Here is a 23,932-nt window from a genome sequence, read left to right as displayed (position 1 = left end):
AAACATCCTGGAATATATTCAATATTCTGTTTTTTATTTAACCCGATTTAACCGGAAAGCAATGTTGGTATTAGTTTTGTCCTCAAAGAACTTTTCCCGTAGTTCCATCGTACGTTACCGACTTTACAAGTGCCTTCAGTGTCGTTTTATATTCATGTACGACACAAAAACACAGGAAAAATTGATAAAATTACAATAAAAACTGGGACAAATCATCTATACTTGAAAAAGCGTGTACAATATGACTAAAATGCACTGGTTTCTGTACGTTTTCATTATTTTTGTGACAAAAGGACATGGAAAAAGCTGCTGTCACTGTTTTAAAAGCTCAAATTCACCACTAAACACTCCGACGCTGCCATATTTGAGGGGAAAAGTGAGATTTCTAACGCTCCCTAAAGGTATTTATTCTTGTATTTATTTATATATATAAAAATGTGCATTAATGAACGTCTGCAGATCATGCAACTTGTAATATTTATGAATTTACGTGAATTCAAAGTCGTCTGACTGTGAAATTACTATGATTTGGCTATTTTTGGAGGAGTTATTTAACGTTTTGTACATCGATGTACATTTAGGAACCTAACAAAACAAAGTCAGAGCATATTATTTTTACAATAATATTAACTCCTCCTGTGCCATTAGTATCCAAGTGAAATGACTCTTGTGGTGAGTAAATATGTAAAGACAGTGAAGGCTGCAGGTGACTCTCTCACAGTCACAGTCAGAGTCCATTAACCTGAAGGTCAAGCACATAAATCCTCCTCCATTTATCCTCCGTTCATCAATCCTCCTCCACTCAGCCCTCAGAGCCTCCTCTCAGTCATGTGACGTGACCTGAGGACCTCTGACCTCTGACCTCTGACCTCTGAGAGCTCCTGCAGTGTCACCGAGGGACTGGGATTTATCTTAGGTCAGCTACCATTTGTAATTTAAAGTCATTCCGAGATACTTTTTGTTTTTGAGACTAAAGTCAGCTCACTGTCAAAGTGCATCAGGGCAAATAGATCATATCCAAAAATTTCAAAAATTTATTAAAATTATTCCTTAAGAGGTTTGCGAATAATTTCAAGGGATCCTTGTTCAGGGCGATTCCGACTATTATGATTGTAATTTTCAAGTCATTCCGAGATACTTTTTGTTTTTGTGAAGAAAGTCAGCTCACTGTCAAAGTGCATCAGGGCAAAGAGATAATTTCCAAAAATTTCAAAAATTCATTAAAATTATTCCTTAAGAGATTTGCAAAAAAATTTGACAGATCCTTGTTCAGGGCGATGCCGACTAATATGATGGTAAATTTCAAGTCATTCCGAGATACTTTTTGTTTTTGTGAAGAAAGTCAGCTCACTGTCAAAGTGCATCAGGGCAAAGGGATAATTTCCAAAAATTTCAAAAATTCATTTAAATTTTTCCTTACAAGTTTTGTGAATAATTTAAGCGGATCCTTGTTCAGGGCGACGCCGACTGTTATGATGGTAAATTTCAAGTCATTCCGAGATACTTTTTGTTTTTGTGAAGAAAGTCAGCTCACTGTCAAAGTGCATCAGGGCAAAGGGATAATTTCCAAAAATTTCAAAAATTCATTAAAATTATTCCTTAAGAGCTTTGCAAATATTTTCAACGGATCCTTGTTCAGGGTGATGCCGACTATTATGATGGTAAATTTCAAGTCATTCCGAGATACTTTTTGTTTTTGTGAAGAAAGTCAGCTCACTGTCAAAGTGCATCAGGGCAAATGGATCATTTCAAGATTTTCAAAAATTCATTAAAATTATTCCTTAAGAGATTTGCAAAATTTTTTGACAGATCCTTGTTCAGGGCGATGCCGACTATTATGATGGTAAATTTCAAGTAATTCCGAGATACTTTTTGTTTTTTTGAAGAAAGTCAGCTCACTGTCAAAGTGCATCAGGGCAAAGGGATAATTTCCAAAAATTTCAAAAATTCATTAAAATTATTCCTTAAGAGTTTTGGGAATATTTTCAACGGATCCTTGTTCAGGGTGATGCCGACTATTATGATGGTAAATTTCAAGTCATTCCGAGATACTTTTTGTTTTTGTGAAGAAAGTCAGCTCACTGTCAAAGTGCATCAGGGCAAATGGATCATATCCAAAAATTTCAAAAATTCATTAAAATTTTTCCTTACAAGTTTTGCGAATAATTTAAGCGGATCCTTGTTCAGGGCAACGCCGACTATTATGATGGTAAATTTCAAGTCATTCCGAGATACTTTTTTTTTTTCCAAGAACAAAGTCAGCTCACTGTCAAAGTGCATCAGGGCAAATGGATCATTTCAAGATTTTTTAAAAAATTCATGAAAATTATTTCTTGAGAGATTTGCAAATATTTTCGACGGATTCTAGTTCAGGGCGACGCCGACTATTATGATGGTAAATTTCAAGTCATTCCGAGATACTTTTTGTTTTTGTGAAGAAAGTCAGCTCACTGTCAAACTGCATCAGGGCAAAGGGATAATTTCCAAAAATTTCAAAAATTCATTAAAATTATTCCTTAAGAGCTTTGCAAATATTTTCAACGGATCCTTGTTCAGGGTGATGCCGACTATTATGATGGTAAATTTCAAGTCATTCCGAGATACTTTTTGTTTTTGTGAAGAAAGTCAGCTCACTGTCAAAGTGCATCAGGGCAAATGGATCATTTCAAGATTTTCAAAAATTCATTAAAATTATTCCTTAAGAGATTTGCAAAATTTTTTGACAGATCCTTGTTCAGGGCGATGCCGACTATTATGATGGTAAATTTCAAGTAATTCCGAGATACTTTTTGTTTTTTTGAAGAAAGTCAGCTCACTGTCAAAGTGCATCAGGGCAAAGGGATAATTTCCAAAAATTTCAAAAATTCATTAAAATTATTCCTTAAGAGTTTTGGGAATATTTTCAACGGATCCTTGTTCAGGGTGATGCCGACTATTATGATGGTAAATTTCAAGTCATTCCGAGATACTTTTTGTTTTTGTGAAGAAAGTCAGCTCACTGTCAAAGTGCATCAGGGCAAATGGATCATATCCAAAAATTTCAAAAATTCATTAAAATTTTTCCTTACAAGTTTTGCGAATAATTTAAGCGGATCCTTGTTCAGGGCAACGCCGACTATTATGATGGTAAATTTCAAGTCATTCCGAGATACTTTTTTTTTTTCCAAGAACAAAGTCAGCTCACTGTCAAAGTGCATCAGGGCAAATGGATCATTTCAAGATTTTTTAAAAAATTCATGAAAATTATTTCTTGAGAGATTTGCAAATATTTTCGACGGATTCTAGTTCAGGGCGATGCCGACTATTATGATGGTAAATTTCAAGTCATTCCGAGATACTTTTTGTTTTTGTGAAGAAACTCAGCTCACTGTCAAAGTGCATCAGGGCAAATGGATCATTTCATCAATTTCAAAAATTCATTAAAATTATTCCTTAAGAGATTTACAAAAAAATTTGACAGATCCTTGTTCAGGGCGATGCCGACTAATATGATGGTAAATTTCAAGTCATTCCGAGATACTTTTTGTTTTTTTGAAGAAAGTCAGCTCACTGTCAAACGGAGTGTGTGTCTGTGAGTGTGTGTGTGTGTGTGTGTGTGTGTGTCTGTCTGTCTGTTGGTCTGTTTGTGTGTGTGTGTGTGTGTGTGTGTGTGTGGCAGCAGATCAATGCTGGTCTAATCATCCCAGTGGGCCACCAATGTGAAGTCCAATCAGGCTGTTTAAACACACACACACAGACACACACAGACACACACAGACACACACACACGCAGACACACACAGACTCACACACACAGACACTCATTAGTGAATTACTCTCTCCACACTGCGACAACTGTGGCCTCCTGTAATCAGATTACTATGAATAATCAGATTAACTTAAGTCCAATCAAAGCATCTGAGTGTTTTGTGGGAACTGAACTTTAATGTTAATAAATGTGTTAAAGTGACACTTTTTATTTTTATTATTATTATTTTTATTATTATTATTATTATAGAACATTTTCACTTTAAGAGTAACAGAAACTTTCTTGTTTTCTAGAACAGAAAGAGAAACAAACAGAGGAGAGCATGACTGCATTAGTCTGAGTCTGAGGGCGTCACAGGGTCACGAGGTCACGAGATAACTGAGTTAGTCAGGGTTCAGCAGGGCTGCACACAGGGGTGGGCGGGGTTAAAGGGGGAGGGGGGGGGGCGTCAAACAGGGCGGAGCGAGGAAGAGGAGGAGAATTAGTGAATTAACGATAATCCAGTTACTGCACAGTGTGTGTGCGTGTGTGTGTGTGTGTGCGTGTGTGTCTGTGTGGCAGGTGGTTGAGCCTGAATAGTGTGTGCGTGTGTGTTCATTATGTATGGGTGTGTGTGTGTGTGTGTTTAATGTGTGTGTGTGTTTAATGTGTGTGTGTGTGTTTAATGTATGTGTGTGTGTGTGTGTGTTTAATGTGTGTGTGTGCGCGTGTGTTTGTGTGTGTGTGTGTGTGTGTGCGTGTGCGTGTGTGCAGCTTCCATAGACGACAGATGGACAGACAGAGATGACAGGTTTAACAGGGTAATGACATGTAACCTGGTTAAGCTAAGCTAAGCTAATTTAATCCTTTTCTTCAAAGTGAAACCAACACAAAAGCTCTCTAAATAAAATTATACTAATTATTGTCTGGGAAGGAAAGATATTTCCCAGAATTCTGTTGATTTTCTGTCAAACTGTCTTTTATTTATTTATTTATTTATTTTTTATATATCTGTTGCTCTGTTGAATTAACCGGCAACTTTTTTAATAATAAATTCATCAATTAGAGTGTTTTCCTAGAGAATAAAATCAAATTTATCTGATTTTTCTGCTTCTTAAATGTGAATATTTTCTATTTTCTTTGCTCGTGGACAAAATTAGACGTCATTATTTCAAGGTTCGGGAAACAAAAATCAACATTTCTCAACATTTTCCGTCCTGTTATGGAAACCTACACATAAAACCAGTAACAAACTCATAGTATTATATTAATAAATATATATATATACTGTATATAATAATAAGATAATAAAACGTATTATATACTCTATCACATAATGAGTGATAAAGATAAAAACACCAGTCCTGACTTTATTTCATCCATGCAATTATTTAATTATTATTATTTATTTGAATTATTATTGAAATACTACACTTTATAATAAGGATTGCGTGGTTAAAGATGAGAATTGTTTGTAAAGTTTGTATTGCTATATTAAAAAAATGGGGTAAAACACCAAAAAAGGGACAAAATAAACGAATAAATGCCACATTGGGGAGAAAAAAAGATGAGAAATTATCCAATTTGAGCTCAAACGTGTTAAATTCTAATGCTTTCGCACGATTTCACTGCAGAAAAATCACCCCGTCTCTTTTTATTTCCACAGCCGAGTGAAAACAAAGCAGCATTTTTTTTTTCAATCAGGGTCAACTTTTCTCATTTGAGGCGCGTCACGGTCACAGAGTGATGTATGAATCCATCACGTTACTGCTGATCAGCTCAGTAATCATCATCGTAATAATCATAATAAGATATAATCTCACATTCATCACAGTCACTGAAATCACCATCAAAAAGACAAATAATCAGACAAGGCGTTAAATCACAGCCGCCTAAAAAACAGTCAAAGTGTTGACTGAGCATCTCTTCAGGCGCTGCTTTAAAGCTGCAATTTGTTCTCCATATATTTACACACTGTTATTAATATTCCGCACCAGGCAGGAGACGGAATATTTAACGTTTAGCGTTTTTTTTTTGTCACTTGCTTTGTCACGTACTTGCTTTGAGGACGGCCTCGTTGACCTCGATCTCGCCGCTCGCCGGCTCCAGGAAGCCGTGCAGGTGGGAGTAGTAGTGGAGGGGCTCGGGGCTGGGGGCGGGGCTGGGGGCGGGGCTGGAGTAGCTGGACGTGTCCTCGCGGGGACTGTCCGTCCTCCCCGGGTGGACCCGGTCGAACACGGCGACCAGCTGAGGACAAAAAGAGTGAGGCGTGAGTTATACAGGGATATCAAATATGAGCAAAAGCACCAAACCCCATAGAGAAAATCAACGATTTTAACAGATTTTAACATCACAGCACACGGGAGTCACTGATCCACTGCTGCCTCCATCAGTAAGTCAAAACTAGTTTTTTCATGAATTCGGGGTTTGAAATCCTTCGTTCAGATTAACCTCAGTGACACAAAGTGACCACACGAGGCAGCAGTAGGACCAGCAGCTCCTGTGTCCCTGTGGGCTTAAATTGCTGATTTTCTCTACGGAGTTTGGTGTGGGAGAGCAAATTTTTTTTTTTTTTGCCAGTTTTAATGTGCACTCTTGTAAAAGTACACTCACTGTTTTATCTCACGGTAAAACAGCCTTTTCTCACTGAAATTTGAAGCTTTTTGTTGCTTTTACTCTCCTGCACCAAACCCCATAGAGAAAATCAACGATTATAACAGATTTTAACATCACAGCACACAGGAGTCACTGATCCACTGCTGCCTCCATTAGCAAGTTTAAATCAGTTTTATCATGAATTCGGGGTTTGAAAACCAGCGTTCAGATTAACCTCAGTGACACAAAATGACCACACGAGGCAGCAGTAGGACCAGCAGCTGCTGTGTCCCCGTGGGCTTAAATCGCTGATTTTCTCTATGGGGTTTGGTGTGTTATACAAAGTTCAGTTTCCGGTCAGAAAAGTCTGTGTTTAATGATATTTTTTTAACAATTGCAGACTTAAGGAGGTGTAGATTTTATTAGGCGAGTCACACACACACACACACACGGTGAGGCGAGGTGTGTGTGTATGTGTGTGAGATATACAGTCAAATGAGATCTGACAAGAGAATGAGAAGCTGCCAAACACAATGACACGGCCGTCGAACGGAGAAGGGACGGAGGGCGACAAACAGTGCTAATTAAGACAGTGACATGATGGCAGATAGAGTGAAGGGGAATATGAATATACACACGTGTGTGTGTGTGTGTGTTGAGGTTTGATAAACGGGCGCGCGGCGGCGTGACGCTCTCATTAGACGGCGCCGGGCGAAGGGAAATGACCACTTAATGAAAAGCAATAACCGCCGCGGAAAAACGATGGGACGGGAATAAAAACAACAGACAAGAGTGGAGGACGTCAATTAACCACTGTGTGTGTGTGTGTGTGTGTGTGTGACAGAGAGAGAGAGTGTGTGTGTGTGTGTGTGTGGACAATAAGAAAAGAGTGTGTGTGCGATATGCATCATCCATCACCGCGGCGACGACGCCCTCTCACCTCGGCCTCGCCGTGATTCAATATCCTCATGACACCTGGCATGCAAACTCTGTGTGTGTGTGTGTGTGTGTGTGTATAAGTGTGTGTGTGTGTGTATAAGTGTGTGTGTGTGTGTGGCAGAGATTAGAGAGAGCGAGCGAGTTGCAGAAACTATGAAGGATGGAGGAGCCGCAGATGCAGAGAAGAGCAAAGAAAGAGAGAGCGATCACCAGGAAAACAATCTGATTGTTCTGCCTGACGGATGCTCCTCCACCTTCTCCTCCTTCTCCTTCCCTTCTTTATCTCCTTTCTCCTCTTATCTCCTTCCCTCCCTCCTTCCCTCCATCCCTCCCTCCTTCCCTCCCTCCTCCTCTCCCTCCTGCACTGACAGCATCAATCAAAGAAGTCGTCTCAGGAGGATAATGTGACACCGCTGAGCAAAGACATCATTTCTTTTTTTCACGAACAGCAGCCTCTTTTAAAAGTGAGGAGAGGGAAAGTGGGCGATGATCGTTTGTTTTTCCTGGAGTTTACTTTATTTATTTTTTATTTGAGGCTGACGAAGGCCCGCCCCCCTTTTTTTTAACCCTCGATTCTTCCTCATTTGGGCGTTAAATTTACTTTTAAAGTTCTGTGGTAAGTTCTTACTGTATGTCCCACCTCATGCTTTAGTCACGATACCACGATATTATCACGATATTTAAGTCACGATATTTAAGTCACAATACTACGATATTATCACGATATTTAAGTCATGATGCAACGATATTATCATGATATTAAGCCACAATATTATCACGATATTTAAGTCACAAAACACTACGATATCACGATATTTAAGTCATGATGCAACGATATTATCATGATATTAAGCCACAATATTATCACGATATTTAAGTCACGATATCAGGATATTTAAGTCACGATACAACAACATTATCACGATATTTAAGTCACGATGCAACGATATTGTCACAATATTTACATCATGGTGCAATTATATTATCACGATAATGAAGTCACGATACTACGATATCACAAAATTGAAGTCACGATACTATAATATTATCACTATATTTAAGTCACGATATTATCACGATATTTAAGCCACAATGCAACGATATTATCATGATATTAAAGTCGCTATAGTATGATATCACAATATTTTATAAGTCACGAAACTACGATATTTTCACACTATGTAAGTCAAGGTGCAACGATATTATCATGATATTTAATTTAAGTCACAATATTATCATGATATTTCAGTCGCAATATCACAATATTTAAGTCACATACTACAACATCATCACGATATTTAAGTCACGATGTAACGATATTGTCACAATATTTAAGTCACAATACTATGATATTATCACAACATGTAAGTCACGATATTATCACGATATGTAAGCCACAATGCAACGATATTATCATGATAATAAAGTCGCTATACTATGATATTATCACAATATTTAAGTCACAAAACTACGGTATTATCACGATATTTAAGTCCCGATGCAAAGATATTATCATGATATTTAAGTCACGATATCACGATAATTAGGTCACGTTAGTCACGATGTAACAATATTATCAAGATATTTAAATCACGATTTTATCAGGATATATAAGTGGTGATACTAGGATATTATCACAATATTTAAGTCACGATTCTACGATAATATCATGATATTTAAGTCACGATATATTATCAGGATAATGAAGTCACAATACTACGATATTATCAAGATATTTAAGTCACGATTCTATGATATAATCACAATAATTAAGTCACAATACTACGATATCACAATATTTAATTCACGATGCAACGATATCACAATATATACGATCAGGATATTTAAGTCACGATATCACAATATTAAAGTCATGATACTACGATATTACGATATTTAAGTCATGAAACTATGATATTAACACGATATTTAAGTCACGATATTTAAGTCACGATATTTAAGTCACGATATTTAAGTCACGATACTACGATATTATCACAATATTCGAGTCACAATACTACAATATTATCAGGATATTTAAGATTCTGTTTTTGTGCTAATCCACAAATATATCACCACACAAAGTATCCCATTTTTTTTGCCCTCCCTCACGTATATAACCTTTAATAAGACCTGAACCAGACCAGTGATAAACTGACACATGTGAAACAAAGGGAGGCTGTTATGGGTGCTGATGAGGGTCAAACTCAGGGTGTCAGATGGTTCCAGTGCTAACGGCAGATCTTCATTCATTCCATTACTTGGGTAAAAACCCGGAGACTAGAATCCGTCTGCGGGGCGAGATCCAATTTAGCGTTTGTGTTGTTTGTCGCCTCATCGATCGCTTTCATCTTTGTACACTTTTTCTTCTAATGGCTTTGTTTAAAAAAGAGATTTCTTTGCACATTTTAAAGAGTGATTACGCCGCAGCGATGGAGAAAAACTCTTTTTTTTTCCATTCAGCAGCAGCAGAATAATAAAAGTGAGTCGTGTTTCCTCTGCGTCTTCTTCCCTCCTGACTGTCATTAGTATTCCAGCATACAAAAACCTCCTTATTCTTCATGCTGCGACCGATTGTGGATATTGATATGAACCCTGGGAGCCTGCATGTCAACCACGGCTGAATAATGTGGCCCCTCTGTCTCATTTACATAACACACACACACACACACACAGTGATACCTGCGGCACATACAAACAGCTCAGAGCTGCACATTGTCATGTGTTACGACTGTGGAGGAGACGCTTCTGCAATTATTATCACACACATGAAAGACAGGCAACAGCAGAGGGTGAAACACACTGGAATCATGATACGATACCAATAATATCATGATACGATACTAATATCACAATACGATACCAATAATATCACAATACAATACCAATATAATCACAATACCAACAATATCACGCTAAGATACCAGTAATATCACGATATGATACCAATAATATCGCAATAGGATACTAATATCTCAATACGATACCAATAATATCACAATAATATCACAATACGATACCAATAATATCATGATATGATACCAATAATATCACAATACGATACTAATAATACCAATAATATCGCGATATGATACCAATAATATCACAACAAGATACCAATAATATCACGATATGATACTAAAAATATCACGGTATGATACTAAAAATATCGCAATACGATACTAATAATATCGCAATACTACTAACATCACGCTAAGATACCAATAATATCACGACAAGACACCAATAACATCACGATATGATACTAAAAATATCACGGTATGATACTAAAAATATCACGGTATGATACTAATATAGCAATACAATACTAATAATATCGCAATACGATACTAATAATATCGCAATACTACTAACATCACGCTAAGATACCAATAATATCACGATACGATATCAATAATATCACAATACGATACTAATATCACAATACTATACCAATAGTATCACAATGCGATATCAATAAATTCACGATATTATATTAATAATATCGCAATAAGATACCAATAATACCACAATCCCAATACAATCACGATACCAAAAATATTGCGATACAATACCAATAATATCATGATACAATCCAAATATCACGATACCAGTAATATCACAATACAATACCACAATACCAATAAAATCACAATACAAATATTATCACGATAATATACCAATAATATCATGATACGATTCCAATATCACAATAACAATAATATCATGATACCAATAATATCACAATATCACGATATTTAAGTCACAATTACGCGATATCACAATGTTTAAGTCACAATTGTGCGATACTATCACGATAATTACATCACAATTCTGCGATATCGCAAAATTTCAGTCACGATACTATGATATTGCAAAACACTACTTGTAGTATTTTGCGAAATCATATATTGCGATGTATTTGCTTATTGTTTTATGCTAATCCACAAAAAGCAGCAACCTTTGACCTCGTTTGTCACCAGAGGGTGAGAGTAAACGCGGGGGTTTTCTTTGCTGTGACCGATAAACAACGTACACATCATTATTATTATTATTACGATTATTATTGTTTTAGCGATGTGTCACGCGGCTCTGCTAGCTCAGCGACAGCCAATCAGAGGGCGGAGATTTCCGTGAGCTGCCGTCAATAAACTACAGTGTGTTTACATGTTACAGGAGTTGAGTGTTTCTGAATAATTGATGCTCTCGCCGACAATTAATTAAACGAATGTAGCTACGACTCACACACACACACACACACGCACACGCACAGTGTGTGTTCACAGTGGGAGGGTGAACAGTGCCACCTAGCTTTGGTCACAAACCACTGCACTCTGCTGCTGCTGCTGTGTAAAAAGCCACAAACACACACAAACAAACACACACTTCCTCCTTTTTTCACGCGCCGCTTCTAATCAACTCGTTTTTCTTCGGCGCTGTCTAACACTACAGCGTGTGTGTGTGCGCGTGCGCGTGTGTGTGTGTGTGTGTGTGCGCGCGCGTGTGTGTGTGTGTGTAGTAGCAGTCTATTGAGATGCTCTGCTTTTGTGCCGTTGTCATTTATCTTAGCGCCGCTCCCCACTCTCGTGCTTTTTCATTCTTTCTTTGAACAAGAGATGCATAATTCAGAAGGAGAGCGGCGCAGCGTCCCGACAGTACCACGGTAACGCAATCATCTCACACACACACACACACACACACACACACACACATATACTCTCTACTACACACACAAAGAGACACACTTTTTTCAATAAAGGACAAAAAAAAAACTATTTTAAACGTGAGAATGAAGCGGTATAGTCGCGCCTGTTAGCAGGGGACACAATGAAAAAACTATTAAAGCCACTTAACAAAAGAAGAATTTACTCACAGAGAATATACAAGTAAAAAAAAATATATTTGCAACCTTTTTTCTACCCGGAAACTGAGATTTTTGGCAAAACTCCACCAAACCCCATAGAGAAAACCGTCGATTTTTACATCACAGCACACAGGAGGTGTTTAACCGCCCGCTGCACGACGCAAAGTGACCACACGAGGCAGTAGACGACCAGCGGCGGATGAGACGCCGTGAGCTAAAAAATCGCTGATTTTCTCAATGGGGTTTGGTGTGAGAGAGAGAGAGAGAGAGAGCGGTTTACAAACGGTCTGTTTCTCACCGACAAATCGCGTGGAATGGTGAGAAAACGTGACGAACGTGTAGTTAAAGACTAGTTTATAGTGCCATCTAGAGGAGAGGCTGAAATTTACAACAAAGAACTGCTCCTCTGCTCACCCCCCTCCCTTCCCTGAGCGCTACGGTGTCCTCAGCCGGTCAAATGTCGTCCTCGTCGTCTTTCTCCGCGTCAGCAGATGAGGTTCGTGAGGCGAGGGAGAGGGCGGAGCTACCGAGAGAGTGGAGGCGGGACTTCCTGCTACAAGTAAAGAGACGCTTGATTTGTTCTCTCGCGTTTGTCCTTACAGGCTCCGGTAGAAACATGGCGTCTCTCTGCTAACAGTGGCTATGCAACCGCGGCCCGCGACCATGTTATTTTACATGACTTTTTGAAACACTACGAAAATGAAACAAAAACTATTATACAGCGACTAGACAATGCAGGAGCACATAATATGTATAAAAGAGTGGATTTTGGGTCATATAAACCCATAAATACTACATATTGTCCCTTTAAAGGTGCATTATGTAATAAATGATAAAATCCTCCTAATATGTCACAGAGACTCAGGAATAATGTTCATATAACAAACTGAACTCACCAACAACAACAGTACAGACAAAATATTTGCATTAAAAAAAAAATATTTTGCAGACTGCAAATCATGTCTATGTTTTGAAATCGTGTTTTGGCGTCATGTGGCGCCACCTACAGCCGTCTACAAATCATTGCAGTCAGTCAGTAGAGTCTCAGCTGCAGAGCAACCACGGGTTGCCAGTTACGTCAGAAAACGAAACCTAAAAGACCTCGGTGTTTTGATATTTGAATGTAGTAACTGTTTTTGGCCACATTCTCACATATGGCGCCTTTAAACTGATGTAGATTTTCGTTATTATTTTTATTATTTTCTCGCCGGCGGCTGAGGTGGGAAGATTTTGGTGTAAAGTGGAGAGCGGTTTAAAGACAAATGTGAAAACGTCTTCCGTTCCACGTGTGAATCAAGACGCTGCGTGGAGACGATGAGCGTTTTCCGCGGCTGGATAGTGTGATGATTATAGACGGCTCACACACACACACGTGGAAACGCACGGCATCATGGGAAGGAAACGGCAATCGCTTTGAAACGAGGCATAGCAGGGAAACGGAATCTGTGACCGTGTGAGTTTGCGGCGTCTCCGAGTACCGATTCTGATTTCTGATGGTTGACTCCATTTCCCAGAATGCTTCAGGGCAGCCAGCAGCGCCCGACAATCTCACCCGAGGCAAACAGATATGGAAATTGCGACGTAAAAATCAAACATTACGTGGATTTTTTGACCTTTTTGACGTTAATCAGATAGTTCTTAAAGTGCTCACAAACAAATATACACACCAGATTAAGTTTTTGTTAACTTTTAAGTGCGTAAACAACTATTTTTTTTCAACATAAAACCCAAGTTTTGGTCACTCACTCTCCCTGCACCAAACCCCATGGAGAAAATCAGCGATTTTAACACAACAGCACACAGGAGTTGTCGAACCACTGCCGCGTCCATCAGTGAGTTCAAATCTGTTAGTTGGTCACTTCGGCGTTAAATCGGCTTGGTTAATCCTTTGTTGTGATCTACTTCAGTGGCACAAAGTGACCACACGAGGCAGCGGTAGACCGGCAGCTGCTGTGTCCCCCGTGAGCTAAAATCGCTGGTTTTCTCTATGGGGTTTGGTGCAGGGAGACACAAACGTGAAATTTAAAGCCGCGCACGTGTTTCTTTTTTACGCCAAGAGCTGCAGAAACAAAAGGACGCAGACACGTTCAGTAACACACACCGTGCTGCGTACGTACACACACACACACACACACACACACTCACACACACACGTCCAAAGCTCAGAGGAGGCCGTCGCGTCGGCATGTTTGACCCGTGTTATTTAAACGAGTAGGAAATTGGTTGCATTAGCGGCGAGAGCGCGGCAAATCCTGCCTCTGTTTCCGCCCCGAATCCATCCAGCGCACGAGCAGATGTGAGGGGATTACCTCACACACACACACACACACACACACACACACACACACACACACACACACACACACACACACACACACACACACACATTCTTGTACTTGCTGCATACTGAGGACCAGCATTTCCACTTTATAAATCAACACAATTACAAATATCTACTTCATGAATGACATCTACAAAGAACTACTGGTTGCAGTACCATAAAATGTCTGCAGGTGGAGCCCCAGAGCAAAAAGGGCTGGAAAACTTTTTAGATTTTATTGTATTTTTTTAATTTTTGGTCCAACATTTACAAAAACGTCATACTATACTATGTTGTCCAAAATTTGAAAAAAAAAAATTTACCCAAAATTTTTGGTCCAAATTTTTAAAAAATAATTTGGTCCAAAATTAGAAAAAAAAAATTTGGTCCAAAATTTCTAAAAAAAAAAATTTGGTCCAAAATTAAAAAAAAAAAAATTGGTGCAAAATTTGAAAAAAAAAAAATTGGTCCAAAATTTGAAAAAAAAAAATTGGTCCAAAATTTGAAAAAAAAATATTTGGTCCAAAATTTGAAAAAAAACATTTGGTGCAAAATTTGAAAAAAAACATTTGGTCCAAAATTTGAATTAAAAAAATTTGGTCCAAAATTGAATAAAAAAATTTCGTCCAAAACTAAAAAAAAACAATTTGGTCCAAAATTTGAAAAAAAATTATGGTCCAAAATTTGAAAAAAAATGATGGTCCAAAATTTGAAAAAAAATTATGGTCCAAAATTTGAAAAAAAATGATGGTCCAAAATTTGAAAAAAAATGATGGTCCAAAATTTGAGAAAAAGTCGTCCAAAATTAAAATTTTTGACAAATTGAGTATAGCATGTTATAGCAGCCTAAGGAAGTGATTTCAATTAAAACAAAGTGAGGACCGGCCAAAATGTCCTCACTCCGTAAAAATGACCTCACTTTGTTGGTTTAAAACCCTCACTGGTCCTCAGTATGCTGCAAGTACAAGAACACACACACACACACACACACACACACACACACACACACACACACACACACACACACACACACACACACACACACACACACACACACACATAACGAATCGCACACAAAGATCTCGCGACGCAAACGTCTCGGCGTTGAAGGGATTCCAGTCTCTCTCTGCAGAGCAGCCTCTCGTCTCTTTGATGCCGCGCTCGTCTCATTCCGATCCAAACGCAAACGATGACCCAGATCTCAGAATAGCAAGAGATTCGAGAAAGAAAAAAAAAAAAAAAAAAAAAAAACATCATGTCCTCGTCTAATATCGCTTTAAAACCTTCAGTTAAGTTGCGACAGTTCGTGTTTTTTTTAATGCGGATTTAACGAGATACAATATCTTAAAGAATTTGATGCATTTGATGGATAATCTCTAGCTTTTTAACACGTTAGCAAACCATTTACTCTGTTACACCAAAGCCCATAGAGAAAACCAGCGATTTTTAGCTCACGTGGACACAGCAGCTGCTGGTCTACTGCTGCCTCGTGTGGTCACTTTGTGTCATTAAGGTAAATCTGAACAAAGGATTTCCATTTATTAATGGAGGCAGCAGTGGATCAACAACTTCCTGTGAACTCCTGTGTTGCTGTGATGTAAAAATCAGTGATTTTCTCTATGGGGTTTGGTGCAGGGAGAGTGAGCGGTTTACAAACTTGAGTTTCCTGTTGGAAAAGTGTGTCTAACAGAGAGATAAAGGTGTGATTTAAGATTACTAGGATTATGTTTGTTTGTTTTTTCTTGCCATGTTTTCATTCACCAAACCCCACAGAGAAAATGGTCATTTTTAGCTCACGGAGACACAGGAGCAGCTGGTCCGCTGCTGCCTCGTGTGGTCACTTTGTGTCACTGAAGTTGAAGTGAATGAAGGGTTTAAGATGCCGAATTTGACAAAATAAGACATTTGATGTTACTGATGGAAGCAAAAGTGGATCAACAACTCCTGTGTGCTGTGATCTGTGTGAACTGTAAAATCGTTGATTTTCTCTATGGGGTTTGGTGCAGGGAAACGTATGTGTATTTAAACTGTAAAATACAAGAGAAATACAAGAAAATACAACCAAATACTATGATATTTTTCAAGTTTGTGACCAGTATAAAGTTTGTTACACCACTCACTCTCCCACACCAAACCCCATAGAGAAAACCAGTGATTTTAGCTCACGGCGACACAGGAGCTGCTGGTCTACTGCTGCCTCGTGTGGTCACTTTGTGTCACTGAGGTAAATCTTCAGTTAAGGATTTTAAATGCCGTATTCACACCATAACACATTTGAACGTACCGATGGAGACAGCGGTGGATCAACAACTCCTGTGTGCAAAGTAAAGTCAATAAAAGTAAAATCGTTGATTTTCTCTCTGGGGTTTGGTGTGGGAGAGTGAGGCGATTTAAAAACTTCAGTTTCCTGTTGGAAAAGTCTGTTTAACAGTGAAATAAAGACGTGAACGTGTTGTAAAGATGTTGTAGACTTAAGCAGCTGTACATTAGGAGGCTAAAATCTATTTTATTTGTCCTCAAGCTTGTTCCTGTGACAGTAGACACTCAAAAAATGTGCTTTAATGGCATTTGTTTTATCATTAAATTAAGGTTTCTCAGCTTCTTAAATGTGAATATTTGCTCCATATAGCAAAGAAATCGTTTTGTGGACAAAAATCAACATTTTATGCAACAAATGACTAATCTGCTAAAGGACAAACTAAGATTGAGATTAATCCACACGGCTGTGATGTGTTTTAATTAAAAATAAATAAATAAATAAATAAAACACACACACACAAAGGCAAAGACGAAGTGGAGATCTGGAATATTTCTTAACGTCACGGCAGGAAAATTGATGGTAAAGAAAAGAGCTGAGTTATTATTCACACGTGCACACACACACACACACACCTGTCCCTTCAGCTACAGTGATGGAGCTTTTATATTCACCCACAGAGTACACACACACACACACACACACACGCACGCACACTTTATCACACATGCACGCACGCACACTTTATCGCACACACACACACACAACACACACAACACACACACGCACACTTTATCACACACACACACATGCACGCACACTTTATCACACACACACACGCACGCACACTTTATCACACACACGCACGCACACTTAATCACACACGCACGCACGCACACTTTATCACACACACACACACACTTTATCACACACACACCTGTCCCTTCAGCTACAGTGATGGAGCTTTTACATTCACCCACACACACACGCGCACACTCACGCACACTTTATCACACAGACACACACACACTTTATCACACACGCACACTTTATCACACAGACACACACACACACACACACACACACACACACACACACACACACACACACACACACACACACACACACACACACACACACACACACACACACACACACACACACACACACACACACACACACACACACACACACACACACACACACACACACACACACACACACACACACACACACACACACACACACACACACACACACACACACACACCAGCTGAGATATTGCAGTGCTCGGTGACACGCCACATTATTATTTATGCACATTCATAAAGGGCGAGAGTAAACTCTTCATAAATCACTCACACCCGAGAGGCCCGAGGAAGAGAAGGAGGAGGAGGAGGAGAGAGGAGGAGGAGAGAGGAGGCGAGAGAGGAGGAGAGAGAGGAGGAGGGAGGAGAGAGAGAGGAGGAGGGTGACAGTAGCCGAGGTTTTCGGTGGGAAAACCTCGGCGTGAAATGACGCAGGACGATGTCGTACATATGTTGCACACACACACACACACACACACACACACACACACGCGGTTTCTAAAAGTCAGAGTCTAATAATCAGCTTTCTTTTCCCTGTGGCCGTCACTGAACCAGCTGCTACCTCCTCCATCCTTCCCTCCATCCCTCGCTTCCTCCGGCTCTGACAGAGGAATAGAAGAAGTGATTAACTCTGTCGCTCCTCTTCACCTGTGGCTCCCTGCTCCCTCCTCCTCCCTCCTCCTCCCTCACTCCTGCCCTTTCTTTAACATTAAATGTTCACACCACACCGTCACCTCTTTCCTTTTCTTTCTTTCTTTCTTTCTTTCTTCCACCTCTTCTTCCTCACACTCACCGGATAACATCTATACACCTGTTTACATCATGAGAGCGTGTTTAAAAGCAAGTTTTCTGACTGAAAACATGAAATCTGTAAACCGCTCACTCTCCCTGCACCAAACCCCATAGAGAAAATCATCGATTTTAACATCACGGCTCACAGGAGTTGTTGATCCACTTTTTCCTCGATCAAAAAATTAAAACGTGTTATTTTTATGAATTCGGGGTTTGACGTCCTGTGTTCAGACTCACATGAGTGGCACAAACTTGCCACAAGGGGCAGCAGAGGACCAGCCTCCAGCCTATTTCTCTGTCAGCACAGGGTTAAAATGCTCCTTTTCTCTATGGACTTTGGTTCAGTGTATATAATAAGTGTTATTTATACTGATTTTAAAGGCAAACCTGTGCTTTTTATGATTATTATTCCTCATTAAATGGTTGATAATATATAGTTTCTTCACCGCGGTCTGGATGGAAACCTGTGATTCCTCATCTCTAATCACTTCTTCTGGGGTAAACGAGCGAGCGGCGACAACATAATACACTTTTATGTGAAACTATACATTACTGACATGTCAGGCGATGCTGTTGCCATGGAGATACAACACATCATGTACAGCCTGAAGGTGTTGGAGAAACTATCACCCTAACCCTAAAGGAAAGTGGAACACTAAGGAAAGGAAATTGGAAGAGTAAGGAAAGGAAACTGGAACACTAAGGAAAGGAAAGTGGAACACTAAGGAAAGGAACATTGAACACTAAGGAAAGGAAAGGAAAGTAGAACACTAAGGAAAGGAAATTGGAAGAGTAAGGAAAGGAAACTGGAACACTAAGGAAAGGAAAGTGGAACACTAAGGAAAGGAACATTGAACACTAAGGAAAGGAAAGGAAAGTAGAACACTAAGGAAAGGAACCTGGAACACTAAGGAAAGGAGAGGAAAGTGGAACACTAAGGAAAGGAAAGTGGAACACTAAGGAAAGGAAAGGGAAGTGGAACACTAAGGAAAGGGAAGTGGAACACCAAGGAAAGGGAAGTGGAACACTAAGGAAAGGAAAGGAAAGTGGAACACTAAGGAAAGGGAAGTGGAACACTAAGGAAAGGGAAGTGGAACACTAAGGAAAGGGAAGTGGAACACTAAGGAAAGGGAAGTGGAACACTAAGGAAAGGGAAGTGGAACACCAAGGAAAGGGAAGTGGAACACTAAGGAAAGGAAAGTGGAACACCAAGGAAAGGAAAGTGGAACACTAAGGAAAGGAAAGTGGAACACTAAGGAAAGGAAAGGAAAGTGGAACACTAAGGAAAGGAAAGGAAAGTGGAACACTAAGGAAAGGAAAGGAAAGTGGAACACTGAGGAAAGGAAAGTGGAACACTAAGGAAAGGAAAGGAAAGGAAAGTGGAACACTAAGGAAAGGAAAGGAAAGGAAAGTGGAACACTAAGGAAAGGAAACTGGAACACTAAGGAAAGGAAAGGAAAGTGGAACACTAAGGAAAGGAAACTGGAACACTAAGGAAAGGAAAGGAAAGTGGAACACTAAGGAAAGGAAACTGGAACACTAAGGAAAGGAATGTGGAACACTAAGGAAAGGAAAGGAAAGTGGAACACTAAGGAAAGGAAATTGGAAGAGTAAGGAAAGGAAAGTGGAACACTAAGGAAAGGAAACTAGAACACTAAGGAAAGGAAAGTGGAACACTAAGGAAAGGAAAGTGGAACACTAAGGAAAGGAAACTAGAACACTAACGAAAGGAAAGGAAATTGGAACACTAAGGAAAGTTAAGTGGAACACTAAGGAAAGGAAAGGGAATTGGAACACTAAGGAAAGGAAATGAAAGGAGAGGAAAGGGGAACACTAAGGAAAGGAAATAAAAGTGGAACACTAAGGAAAGGAAATGAAAGGAGAGGAAAGGGGAACAGTAAAGAAAGGAAAGGAATGGAATTGGAACACTATGTTTAACTAAACCAAACTAATGAATGTGTTTTTTTGGCTCAGACCAGTGAGGAAAAATCAGATTAATATAAAATCTAATCTGATGAAGTCTCCTCTCCTTGTCTCCTCTCTCCTTGTCTCCTCTCTCCTCATCTCCTCTCCTCTCTGTCAAACATAATAAGTGTAGTGTCCTCATTGAGACACATTAGTGTCGTTCATTAGGACAATCAGTGAGTGATGACAACACAATACATTCAATAATAACAACAATGATGTGTGTTTGTTTGTGTTTGTGTTTGTATACGAGAGGAACACAATGGACACAGGTGTGGTTTCAGCTGTGCAACACACACACTCACACTCACACACACATCATTAAATATTTAGACCTGATGAGAGAGGATTCAGTATTACAAGCATTTATCGTACACACACACACACACACACACACACACACACACACACACACACACACACACACACACACACACACACACACACACACACACACACACACACACACACACACACACACACACACACACACACACACACACAGTCAGTGGGTGTGACTTTGTGCTGATTTGAGATATTAGCAGTTGGAGAGAGCAGAGACTCTGTAACCTGAGGGAACACACACACACACACACACACACGCACACGCACACACACACACGCACACACACGCACACACACACACGCACACACACACACACACACACACAGAGGATAACAGATGGTTTGGTCACTGAGAACATTTGCTGTAAACAACTTGATCTATAACAGATCATTAGCTGGACGTGATTAGCTCCAGTGCTAAAACGCTAAACGTGCTATTAAACGCTAAAGTTAGCGCTGCTAAAGCTTCACAACGACATCAATGTCACCCTTATCATATAAGACTTAAAATGTGTCATATGAGGATGTCTGTGTTCACTCTCCCACACCAAACCCCATAGAGAAAATCATCATTTTTAGCTGCTGCTCTGCTGCTGCCTCCAGTGGCAGGTTTGTGTAACTGCGGTTAATCCAAACAAAGGATCACAAACACTGAAGTCACAAAGTAAGATGAGGGAAGTGACCAATTAACGCAACAACTCTGGTGTCACCACGAGCTAAAATCACAGGTTTTCTCAACGGAGTTTGGTGCAGGGGAGTGAGTATGAATATTACACTATATCTGCATCTAATCTAATCTAATCTAATCTAATCTGATTGTTTTAGTCAAGATTTTGCAACAATGCATTTATCAACTATATATAATCTTACATTTTGAAAATAATTCACTTTATTCCCATCAATTAGATTAAGGTCGGAAATCTGAGATTAAAGTTGGATTTTTGAGATTAAAGTCACAATTATGAAGTTAAAGTTGGAATTCTGAGATTAAAGACAGATTACTGAGGGGGGGGGGAAGATCGGCATTGTGAGATTAAAGTTGGAATTATGATGGAAAATGTTGGAATTCTGAGATTACAGTTCGAAATATGGGATTAAAGCCAGGATGCTGATGGGAAAAGTCGGACTTCTGAGATTAAAGTTGGAAATCTGAGATTAAAATTTGAATTATGATGGGAAATGTTGGAATTCTGAGATTAAAGTCAGAATTCTGAAGTTAAAGTTGAAATTCTGAGATTAAAGCCAGAATTCTTAAGTTAAAGTTGGAATTCTAAGATTAAAATTATGATGGGGGGAGGGGGGGTCATAATTCTGAGATTAAAATTGGAATTCTGAGGGAAAAAGTCAGAATTCTGATGGAAAAAAAAGTTTTTTTCTGGTTCTTTGCTCCATATAATAAAGAAATTCTCATGGAAAGTTTCTAATTTTTGAAAAACCCTAACCCAAAGTAACAAATATTCATCTCCAGTTGGCTCATTTACCTGGAATATCATGACATAAATGTTATGCTTTAATCTGGATGCAGCTACTTTTCCTACATAAACTCACGTGTCAGCTGCTCGTCGTGGATTACACACATAATTCAACAGCCAGACCACACACACAGACCACACACACACACACACACACACACACACACACACACACACACACACACACACACACACACACACACAGGTCAGGTTACAGTCTGACCATCTCGCTCCATTAGGAGTTAATAGGTGGTGTGGTGGTGACACCAGGGCTAACAATGCTAACACGCTACCAGTGATTAACAGAAGGAGACGAGATCTGAGGGAGAGATGACCTCATGCAGCCTCTGTAACACACACACACACACACACACACACTCTCTCACACACACACACACACACGGAGGAGGAGGAGGAGGCTCATCATAAGTGAAAGCTGCTCTTTGAGCTCAGTGAACTGACAAATGACTTTGGAGCAGCGCCATCATTCAAAGTCAGAAGCTACGGCGACGGATCATCTGCAGGGATTAAAATTACCAAGTGCAACTTTATGAGAAAGCTCAACAAGCGTGCAGGTGAATTAAATATTTAAAAAAAGAAGGATTTATTCTCTGAATCAGCTCAGGGGTTTTTATGTGTGTATAATTCTGACTAATCTTGAATAATTTATGGTTTTTGAATTAAAATCACAAATGTGCAGGATTAGTTTATTCATGTTCTCTCATGTGTTCATGCTGTGTTTTTAATCCAACAAAAGTTAATAATGAACTGAGGCTCCACTTTATATCAGATTATATCACATTGCAATATCTGTCGGAATATCTGCGATTAGAAGTCAGACGTCTGAGATTAAAGACAGAATACTGAGGGAAAACGTCGGAATTCTGAGATCAACGTCGGAATTCCGAGATTAAAGTCATAATTCTCAGGGAAAAAGTCATAATTCTGAGATTAAGGTCAGAATTCTGATGGAAAAGGTCAGAATTCTGAGGTTAAAATTGGAATTCTAAGAATTACAGTTAGAATTCTGAGATTAAAGTCATAATTCTCAGGGAAAAGGTCATAATTCTGATGGGAAAGGTTGGAACTCTGAGGTTAAAATTGGAATTCTGAGATCAGTTAGAATTATGATGGAAAAGGTTGGAATTCTGAGATTGAAGTTGGAATTCTGAGATTAAAGACAGAATACTGAGGGAAAACGTCATAATTTCTTAGATCAACGTCGGAATTCTGAGATTAAAGTCCGAATTCTAAGGGAAAAGGTCATAATTCTGACATTAAGGTCAGAATTCTGATGGGAAAGGTTGGAATTTTGAGATTACAGTTGGAATTCTGATGGTAACGGTTGGAATTCTGATGGGAAAGGTTGGAATTCTGAGGTTCAAGTTGGAATTCTGGGATTAAAGTCAAAATTCTGAGGGGGAAAGTCAGAATTTGGAGATTATGTTCGGTATTCTGAGATTAAAGTCAGAATTCTCTGGGAAAAAGTCATAATTCTGAGATTAAGATCAGAATTCTGATAGAAAAGGTTGGAATTCTGAGGTTAAAATTCGAATTCTGAGATTTAG

At 39.2% G+C, this 23,932-nt stretch overlaps 1 protein-coding gene across 1 annotated transcript in view; it reads right to left on the bottom strand.

Moving 5' to 3' along the window:
- pard3ba (par-3 family cell polarity regulator beta a) overlaps nucleotides 1-23,932 on the bottom strand; it is a gene marked incomplete at both ends in the record, with an annotated part of 184,277 nt that overhangs the window by 136,568 nt on the left and 23,777 nt on the right. The window contains one exon of the mRNA XM_083908728.1: nucleotides 5,785-5,974. Within this exon, the coding sequence (XP_083764854.1) occupies nucleotides 5,785-5,974 (190 nt within the window). The remainder of the gene's footprint in view (nucleotides 1-5,784; nucleotides 5,975-23,932) is intronic.

Source organism: Microchirus variegatus (genome assembly GCF_963457635.1).
Source record: "Microchirus variegatus genome assembly, chromosome: 22".
Taxonomy (NCBI): domain Eukaryota; kingdom Metazoa; phylum Chordata; class Actinopteri; order Pleuronectiformes; family Soleidae; genus Microchirus; species Microchirus variegatus.
This window is presented reverse-complemented; position numbering and strand designations above follow the sequence as displayed.